The 11370-nt window shown below is 30.6% G+C and overlaps 1 protein-coding gene across 1 annotated transcript; it reads right to left on the reverse strand.

The window, feature by feature from the left end:
• Positions 1-3345: 3345 nt before the first annotated feature.
• Positions 3346-7114, reverse strand: LOC134704879 (tyrosine-protein kinase CSK-like). The gene is made up of 5 exons (XM_063563663.1): positions 6961-7114; positions 6605-6709; positions 5369-5483; positions 4779-4872; positions 3346-3503 (listed from the first exon to the last, which is right to left on the reverse strand). Exons 1-5 carry the CDS (start codon positions 7102-7104, stop codon positions 3365-3367), a joined length of 597 nt encoding a protein of 198 aa, XP_063419733.1. The 5' UTR covers positions 7105-7114; the 3' UTR covers positions 3346-3364.
• Between the last annotated feature and the right edge of the window lie 4256 nt (positions 7115-11370).

An 11370-nucleotide genomic window follows, 5' to 3' on the forward strand; every position in this document is an offset into this window, starting at 1 on the left:
CATTTGATAGTTTTTTATACGGTATGGGTTTTGTTCACCTACTGTTGTGTTCATTCTCTACAATTGTCCTATGTTAGACTGTTATCTCATTGGGAAATCATCATAAAATTCAAACTTATAAGAATAACATTCTATAGTACATAAAATTAAACAATGAAAAGAAATGTAAACCTTATAATTGTTCGTTTAAAATAATTATTGATGATAGTATTCTAAAGCAATTAACTATATATAAGGAGATGCAATATGCGTGCCAATGTGACAACTATCTATCCAAGTCCCAATTTATAAAAGAAACCCATTATAGGCCAAAGTACGGTCTTCAACACGGAGCATAGGCTCACACCAAACAACAAGCTGTACTAACCTGTTTTACTGTATGATATAGAGTCTAGCACAGTATGTCTCTTAACCACACAATCAGGATCCAAGTAACATTCCATTGATAAGGTATCAAAGCTTCCACTACAACAGTCATGCGTGCTGCTACATATTTTAACACATTCAATTGCTGATCTCGCCGTTACTTGAAGTGTAGTCCCTGACTTTAGTATGGTAGTGTTTGGTTCAATAATAAAATTAGTACGTGTCATTTGAATATTCGCGTAACACTTTGCAATTAGAATAACAGACAATATCATCAAATGTTGTTTTGATTCCATCTTCTTTTAACTAAAAATTAATTTCAGTGCTTCTTAATTTGGTATGGGGTTATTATGTATGAACTATACATCAATACAACACCAACACTTGGTTGACAACGTGTATTGAATGCATCTCCACACAGATGTTGAACTATCAATTTTCATGTTTAATTTCTTCCAAATTTTTTAAATGCTCAGATGCATTACAGAGAATTTTCAGCTACTAGAATAAAGTGTTACTTTTTTTATTTACATAACCAGTCGTGAGATTACTTTTTTTAATAAAATGTTTTTGTTTCTATATGAAATAGATCTTAATTAAATGAATTTTAAAACGAAATGAAAGGCAACGGAAATCATTTACAGTTTTATATCAATATAGCTTGAACTCAAATTATTTTAATTATTATAAATTCTTGCATTGAACACTTTAAAAACAACAACAATTTAATTTCTTGTTATCAAGTTAGTATAAGAAATAATATGCATTACGGAAGAAAGAATATGATTGATAAATTCATGATAAATACTCAAAGTAAAGGTACAACACTTTTCTGATCTTTTTTTTTAAGTCATAGCGTCAGAACAACATAATTCAAAGTTATTGCTCTACGACTGACAATTAAAATATAACAATGGCCATTTTCCTGACTTGGTACAGGACATTTTTAAAGATAAAAATGGTGGGTTGAACCTGGTTTTGTGGCATAACAAATCTCGCACTTTAATGGCAATTTTAGATATAACATTGAAATGACAACATAATATTACAGGACTACAATACAAATAAATAGGAGAACGTATTAGATAAAGAAACACAAAACGGAACAAAAAGCAATTTATGCGTTGTGGGGTTATAGATCATTCTTGAGTGTTGAACGTTAATGGATATGTATGTGCTAATCCTTCTTTATTTGATAGGAATTAATAATATAAGTTTTACTGTTACTTTTTTTTATTGAATATATGTACACATAAAGCTGAAGCAGACAATTCATGGATGGAAAATAGTAAAATCAATAGATATAAATCAAATAGTTTCTACCATTTTAAAATTGATGCTATTTTTAAGCTTCATAAACAAAAATAACAGAATAATTTTGATTGTACATTATTTTTGAACAAGCTAAATACCTATGATACAGAAGACAAGATATATCATGTTTTTTAATGTTTGCAGTAAAGGTGTAATTAATAAACGAATTCAAATGTAAATTTAAAATTTAAAACAAAAATGTACAGAATTTTACACAATTCTTTCAAATATGGTTATGAATAATTTAACTTGAATTTAATAAAACAAAGACAAAACTAATAAACATTAAATCTAAAGGCGGCCTTATATTTCACCCAAAATGATAACTCAATAAGAAAGATGAGTAAAAAATCCTTTGACAACACAAAACAATAATTAGATGTGTCAAAGCGTCACGAATGGCTTCGACTCAAAAAGTTGAAAAATCTGGAATTTCAATAACACATGTTGACACAAACATGATGGTAGTCTCATATATCAAAAATCAGCTAAATCTTGAGGCGTATAGAAAAGAAGTCCGTATAAGAGTATAACTGTGATAATCAACAATTTTCAAAGTTATAAACCCTTAATTTTAGCAAAAAGTAGCGAAGCGTAATAAAACTTTTACTTGATCTGTTAGTCATCATGGTTAGCTCACATACCAAAAATTAGCCCAATATTTGAAAGCATTTAGAAAAACGTCTGTATAGCTGTGATTTTCAACAATTTATCAAATTTTGTAATTTCGGAATGTCGGCAAAAATTAGCCGACCGGAACAAGACTTACACTTGATCGGTAACTCACATACCAAAAATCTTCCAGATATCTAAAAGCGTTTAGAAAAAAAGTCCGTATAACTGTGATTTTCAACAATTTATCAAAGTCCAAAGCTCGTTATTTCGACAAAAGATTAGCGAAGCGGAACGAAACTTAAACTTGATCTGAAAGAAAGTCATCGTGGTTAACTCACATACCAAAAGCGTCTAGAAAAACTATGTATAATGGTTTGTCGGGGAATGACGGAATTACGGAATTATGGAATGACGGACCAGGGTAAAACTTTATGGCATTGACAAATTCGTTGCGAAACCATAACAAATAAAAGACAGAAAATGGCGAAGAGGTTAAATGCTAAGTATCCTTACACAATCCATAATTACTATCTTCATTCACATTCTTCAAGTGTTAACTTAGCATTTAACAGATTATTGTGTCAACATTTCATGTTCATAATGTTTTTTTTAAGTAGCCTTCGTTTCTTTCTCCAAGTTTAAAATCAATCAAATGATAAATTTACAAACTGTAAACACATGTGTATGAGATGAGTAGAAATATCTTGTTATACGTAAGTCTATTGTCACATTCACACCAACAAACAAAAATTAGATAATTACTGCTTATACATACATAGAAAAAAGGAACACAAACCTTCAGTATATAATACTATGCAAATTAAAATAAATAGGCCAATGCATATTGTAATTTTAATAATTTTCTTAAATTTATATATATCTTAGATAATGCATCATGTTACATCATAAATTATTATAAATATTTAGATATATCAATCTCTAAAATGTCAAATATGTCTAGGCAGAACAAAACTACATTTAATAGCTACATTTACAATCCAATGTTTTCTTTTAAAAACGTACAGTTTTATCTAAATCATAGATCATTTGCCTGGAAGTAGGATCTGATTTACAGATCATTTGTCCGGTAGTAATATTCTTCACTTGGTCCTTCCTGGAACATGTTCGACAGCTGATCCTTAACCTCTGCAAAACCTGAACGTTTGCTTGGATGATAGTGCCAGCACTTTAACATGATCTTATAGAAGCTGAAACAAATAAAAAAGAACATTTCATTATCAACAATTATTCGTCCCTAGAGAACATGAAATGCAAGATTTATACCAACATATTGTTGTATTTTGTAATTATACAAAGATTATCACACATACATCTACACAACAACGATGTCTTTTTGTGAAACTTGCTAAAATGAAAATAAACAACAATTCCATCAATATAGATCTTTTCCATAGATACTTTGTAGTGTATCCTAAATAATGACAATTATAAATTGGTCATTTGGTTAATTTTGTGATACGCACTTTTACGATAGAAACAACTACTTCGAATGGAAGTTATTTGTTTTAGGTAATAACAAGAAGAAACTTCTTTTTATTTATATCAATATTAATATTTAATTATATGTTTTAAAGAAATTAGAGAAATATAAAAAATGTTCAATTGTATAGTATGTTATGTAGAAGATTCGAACAGAGTTTGATATTGTTAACAGAAGAAAATATTTAAGATATGTTTGTAAATAAAGAGTGATGGATGGGCAAATAAGATAGGTCCAAATTCATTTGCACTTTTTTCACTCACAGGGTGTAGATCAGAGCTGTAAATAAACTAATCATAGATACCAGGACCAAAATTTTATAATAACGCCAGACGCGCATTCGTTTACAAAAGACTCATCACTGACGCTCGAATACAAAAATGCTTAAAAGGCAAAAAAAAATACGAAGTTGAAGAGCATTGAGAACCGAAATTCCTAATATATGCCAAATACGGCTAAGGTAATCTGTTCCTGAAATAAAAAAGCCTTAGTTTTAATTTTCACATAGAATTTGAAAATGATGAAATACTACTCTTAGATCTGAAACATATAGCTTTTTAGTGAAAATTTCGGTGGATGCCTTGATTTCATTTCAAATAGGACCAAAGGTTGATTTAAACTCAGAGGAATTGACCGTACCTGTTTTAAATGAAGAAAAAGACCACCATTAGACATGAGTATTATTAAGGAAAGTATAAAACATTGAGAAGCAAACATTCTGCAAAAGTTACTGCTGTTTTATATAATAAATTTACAGCATTAATTTTGAATTAATAACGCAATGACATCATCCTTGTTGTATTTTGGGTTTATTTTCGTGTATCTATATATTTCGGCGTGTTTTCTAAAACAGTCAAATTATAATTAGAAATTACAAATGTAAAGTTTCCTTTTATGCTTTAAGGTTTGAGTAAATATTCTGTATGCATATTTTTGCCAAGTAATTTTGAATTATTAAAAAAAAGCTATTCAATACACTCACGCATCATCGCAGTATTCTGGTCTCTTCATTTTGTATCCTTGTTTCAGTTTAGAAGCAACGTCCCTGCTCTGTATGTCTGGGTAAGGTGTGTCGCCTACAAATTGAAAAACAAATATTCTCTCATTTCAGGGGTTGTACGACGACGCATTCATTGCCTGTTATCTTGCGGATAGTGTTCTTTCATCAACTATACAAAGATAAGCAGGCTTATCGTTAGTGAGCATATTCCAACACTACTACAAATTATGTTTTATCTTTCATCTTTTATTTTTAAATTACAAACAAGTTGTCAAAATTAGTTATGGTTGGTTTGGATATTTTTTTTATCAGTATGTTAGTCAACATTCAACATTCAACTACTACTATTATTAGACCGACATCGTTGTAGATGTACTTTAAGCCAACGGACATTAAATGTGTTTTTCTTCATTGTTACAAATGTTCTTATAGGAACCAGGATTATAATTTAATAAACGATCTCAATCTAGTATACATGAACATTAAACTGTGAGCGATAAAGGCTTTGTTGCAGTAAATATTAGTATTCAGTTTTCTCATAGCATGAACATTGAAGTAAAAAAATATCTTACCCAATGAAAATATTTCCCACATAACAATGCCGAAAGAGAAAACATCACTCAATTCATTTGCATGCTTAGTTGTTTTCATACATTCTGGTGCCATCCATTTCAGTGGTATACGTTCCTACAAAAAAAATAAAAAATAAATGAACAATTTTATTTTCAAAGGTCTTTCCGCCCACAAATGCGTATGTTTCGAATAGGAAATATTCACATTCGGTTCAAATGACTATTCTGGTGTAAGATAAAATCTTAATTATGGAAGATTTAAGAAAATGTATGCTTTCTCAATACTTTTGCTTAAGATAAGGGCCTGGTAGGTACTTTCGGTTAAAATTTCAGTTTGAGTTTCATTTATTATGTTATTTAACTTTTTCAAACTGATTCCAAAATTTAAAGCTCTAGTAACACCAAGAAAAAAATCACATCCAGTCAAAATCTAGAACATCAGATTTACATTTGACCTTTACGTCAATTTGAAGGCTAGGAAGCTAGCACATTCATTCAAAAGATCTTAGGTCATTTCTATATATGGTTTATGAACTATGTCACTTATCATCTTATTTAAAATATAAGATAGGAGAAAAAGATTATTAAATGTCAACGTACCACTACAGTCTATACGTTTTCTGATGATAAATTAGGTAAAATAAACCAGAATCAGTTAACCTCGAAGTCATTTTCAGTTTGGTTGACTAAGGACCTCAAATCAAAATACCCTTGATCTCTGTAACTTATCGATTATAACATTTCACATGTAACCCTTATGGTAGTCAAAGAAGAGAACACAACACTTATATGGAGTCTCCTAGCTATAGGCGCCTCTATCAAAATTAAAACATAACATTCTAAGGATACAACGAAAAATTTGAAGAATTGTTCAGGGGCTTGCTAAATGACTTCTCCGGATACAGGAGTTTGTCGCTGCATTGAAGACCCATTGGTAGTCTTCGGCTGTTGTTTGCACTATGGTCGGGTTATTGTCTCTTTGACACATTCCCCATTTTCATTCTTAATTTTATTCAGTACTCGAGGGAAAAAAAATATGTTCAATTATAAAAAAAAGTCATTTGAACACCAAATATTTCTATACATTTTCATTGCCTCTAAATACTTGTGCGTACATCTAAATAATACTATTTTAAAATGTAAATTAGATATATATACAAATACAAAAACCCGTCGAACCGGTTTTCAGAAATTAGAAGAATAATGTTAAATAAAGAGAATGTCATTAAAACTTACTTCCCCCTCTTGTTCTGCGTCAGGTTCTGGTCCAAATCCAGTTATCTTTGGTTCAAACAAATGATCTAAAAGAACATTTCTGGCTGCTAATCTTCTGTGGACAACCTATTGCAAAGAGTAAAGTTTTTTTGAAATAAATAATTAAAATGATAATATTAGAAATTTAAAAAGCAAAACAATTCAAAAATGGTCACATGTAAAGTTTTATTAGCAATGTCATTTTAAAGCATATGCCGTTACCTCGTTTAATAAAGTTTTCTTAATATATAATAAGTCTCTCTTTTCAGTTACGTGATACGAATGGCTATTATATGTAAATAAGGTAACATAATGACATTGTCTTTCCTGTTTTGTACCTTTTTTGATGATAAATAGTCCATTCCAAGACAAACCCCAAAGACCATTCTGAACAATCTTTCTTCCAAATCAACAGTTACGTCAGACTTCTTTGAGATCAGGAACTCCTTCAGTACCCCACTTTCACAATATTCCAATACCATAAACGGTCCTCCTACAAACATGTATCTTTGTAAAATAATGTAGTGCAATGGGCATATGCTTATAAGATGAAATACTATGAAAATCATGAAAATATAAACCAGTGTCATAATATAATCATTTGGCAAAACGAAACTTAAATGCGCATCTGGTGCAAGGAAATTGGTACCGTTAATTTTATTAAAGTTAAGTAATTGATCATATTCATAGACTGCTTTATCAACTCCATCACCAACTAAACTGGATGGCTAATGACAAAAAGTATACAAAATTGAATATGGATAAGATAGTGGACCAAGGACAGACTGACGGACAGCAATGAGCATAACTATACAAATGGAAGCAGCTTACATCAAGAACATTGGACAGTTTAGCTGAAGAATACAGATTTTCATCTCCTTCATGATTGAGATTTTCTAACACAATTCTGTTTCTATTGTTGCGGTTCATGTCTCTGTCGTTACTTTGTATGATTTAATAATGTCCTCCATGAAAAAATGTCCACCGGACACATTTTGACAATATTTACTTATTTAAATGTGTCCTGGACAAAATTTCCTATGCAAACATGTCCTCAGGTATGAAAAAGTGTCCATGAACATGGACATTATTTACCACCATAATATTGTCCAGGTGGACAATTTTTGCACAAGACATTGTGTCCGGCAGGGCATTGTTTGATATGATTAAAGTATTAAATGATATCCACTGCCTTGTTATAACTGGACGCATTTTAAAATATGAACTTGAATTAATTGTAACTTTGAAATCAAAATTGTTTTATTGGCACTCACACCTTCCTTATCCTCATATCTATATCTTTTATCTGTTCAGTTTCATTTTCCTTGGAGTACACAATTTAATAACATTCACTACAGAATTTGTTTTGCAGATGGACCATATTTCATAAATTGTTGCTGTAAAATGCTGTCCACTTAGGAGACAATATTTCATGGCAATGGACAGTATTCATTTTCTATTGCCTTCTTCTCTGACATTAAAGATATGGTAAAGTTTTTCATATTTGATTTTACACTATCTTCTTATTGTTATTCTTTCATTGTCATAACCATTTGATGGGAATTTTTAGAACTTAAATTTCTCTATATTCACCTCCATCCATAATTTATTTGTTAACATTTGTATGTTGATCAATTTCTCATCAATCCTTTATATTTTAATTCAAATTGAAGTATAATAAAACTGTGCAATGACCTTTGTATTACTTAAATTGGAGGACACAACTACTATGAAAATTTGTCCTGTGAGTGGACACTTTTTTATATTGTTAGCAGTAAAAATCTGTCCTGTTGAGGGACACCATTCCACGGCAATGGGTTATATCAAATACCGAATTTAAATGAAAAACTGTCCACATTGAAACTTTTTCACAGGACACTATTATGTCTTACAACTCGACGAACTTATATACTTACTAACATCGTCCTCTACGTATCCTATAAAATCCACAACGTTTTTGTGATGTCCGACTTTTTCTATGTAAAAGTTAATTTTAGCCTTCATCTTCATGACATTCTCTTCCTTTTGGTCATCTGTAGTAATATGATTAAGTTTAAATATCACTAATTATATCATTTTGTTTAAAACTATTTAAGGTATGATTTATACTAATTTTTCGGTAGTGTCAATAGTGTAATATTTCCAATACTTTATTGTTGAAAAAAAGGGCATATTTACTATAAATCGCCATCAACAAAAGAATATTTTACTGTTATATTCAGACTGATCTAAGAGATATTTGGTTCCCAAAAATGTTTTATCTGCAGATATTTATATGGTAGTCCCTAAAAAAACTCCACTTAACAAACTTCAGCACAGCTGGTACTTAATATTTTGACTGCATTCTACAGCTAACCTTTTTTCTGAGTTTGCGGTGTGGACAGGTTAAAAGTATTGACAAGTCGCATGTAAGTTATATAATTTGAAAGGAATTTAAAATCTTGGTTTTATTTGTAGATAGTACATTATCTTCATGTACATTGTACCCTGATATCTTTATAGAATTTTATCATATTGTCTTCGGCAATCAAAGATTCATATGGATAATACTTTGTAATTTGTTTCCTTCACTCTAAGTGGAAAAGGAAATAACGAGGAAAAAGAAATATTCCTTTGACCAGTGTTAAGACCCTTTTAATTTCTGTGGTATAACTAAGAAATTACATATGTTGAATTTAATTTGTATGGTATACATTCATATAACTTTACCTTTTAAAACTTTAGCAACAACGGTTTGTGCATCTCGATGGTTACCATAGTATTTGGATAAATAAATTGTTGCAAATCTTCCTTGAGCTAACTCAGATTCCATGGATATGTCCTTACGTGAAATAATTAGATTCGTAACTCCTTTAAATTCCATTTGTCCATAGAAGTATATGTCGTCATCAAACTTAGAACTGTATGCTCGATTCTAAAATACAAAGACTGATTTGATTGAATGAAATTAAAATATTGATATGAATTTTATTATCCTAACTGTGAAATGCTAAATGTTTTAGATTTTGTTGCAAAGAGGAAGGGCAAAGTTTCTAAATACTAAATTGTGTGTCACTTACTAAAGTGCTGCAAACAATTTCCCACAATTTTGAGTAGAAGTTTCTGTAGTAGGGATCAAAATTGGTAAAGTGCTAGAAATTTGGAATGTCACTGGAAAATGAGGTCAAAGGAAAGAGAATTGGAAAAAGTAAAATAACAAAAAAACCGAACTCCTAGGAAACTTCTAAATGAAAAGTTCTTAAGCAAATGGCAAACCCAAAAGCTCATACACATCAAACGAGTGAATAACCACTGTTATATTCCTGTGCTGAGAGATGGCATTTTATCAATACAATGCATTCAAACCGTATGTGGTTACGTTTTTATACCAAGTATAGCCAAACGTCCCACTTTGTCATGGGGTTATAACAGGTCCGAATAAGGCAAAGGTTACAACACTTATATTCCTCAGTCACCTTTGGGGTTGAAATAGAGTCAACATTAAAACAACTAAAGATCTGAATTGAATCAAATTCTCCTATAAATAATTCTTCTAAAAAGTCGATTTTTAAATATCTTATTCGAATTAAACTGACACTACCATAGCAATAAACGGATAAACAAAAACAACTGTACTTAAAACACACCACGAAAATTCTATAGACTAAGCAACACAAACCTCACTTAAACGGAGGTGATCTCAAGTACATCATGATAAGGAGATTTTGCTCCACATGTGGCATTCTTCATACATAGACAATAAATGGATGTCTTCAAACATGTTTTCTATATGTGATTTTTCTCTGGTCAGGAGTCAGTATTTAAGTGGTTGTCGTTTGTTGATGTATATTATCATATGCAAATCATATGCTTTATCTTTCTAAATATATTGTAAGATGCAAACTTTATATCTCAATTATTGCAACATTTGTAGAAGTAAATATGAGAGAAGTTTTCTTTCGGTACGATTATCTTGATATATACTGTAAAAGTCACGTTTATCAAATGCACACACATTTCTTTATGCATGTTCAGAAAGCAAGCATTGTTTGGGAATTTTTACGCTATATTGATGTATCTACTTTGTGAGATATTTTTTTTAACCTTCCGTTGACTTTATTGTCTTTACTTGAAACTAGAAGCTTTTTAGAGTCTGTGTCGCTCATCTTGGTATTTGTGCATATTAAACAAAGGACACAGATGGATTCATGACAAAATTGTTCGGTGATGATGATGTGTTTTGAAGTTCTTACTTTATTGAACGTTCTTGCTTCTTACAATTATCTCTATCTATAATGAACTCTGTCCATTAGTAACAGACGAAATTATTTTTGAAAAATTTACAAAAAATTACCAAATTAATGAAAATTGTTAAAAATTGACTATAAAGGGCAATAACTCCTCAAGGGTCATCTGACCATTTTGGTCATGTTAACTTATTTGTAAATCTTACTGAACATTATTGCTGTTAACAGTTCATCTCTATCTAAAACAAATTCAAGATAATAACCAAAAAGAGCAAAATTGCTTTAAAAATTACAAATTCGGGGCCAGCAACCCAACAACCGGTTGTCCAATTCATCTAGAAAATTCAGGGCAGATATATATTGCCTTGATAAACAATTTCAGCACTAGTCAGATTTGCTCTAAATGCTTTGGTTTAGAGTTTTAGGCCAAAATCTACATTTTACCCTTATGTTTTATGTTTAGCCATGGCGGCCATCTTGGTTGGTTGACCGGGTCACCGGACACAACTGTTAAACTTTATA

This window comes from Mytilus trossulus, chromosome 2 (assembly GCF_036588685.1).
Source record: "Mytilus trossulus isolate FHL-02 chromosome 2, PNRI_Mtr1.1.1.hap1, whole genome shotgun sequence".
In the NCBI taxonomy this organism is placed as follows: Eukaryota; Metazoa; Mollusca; class Bivalvia; order Mytilida; family Mytilidae; genus Mytilus; species Mytilus trossulus.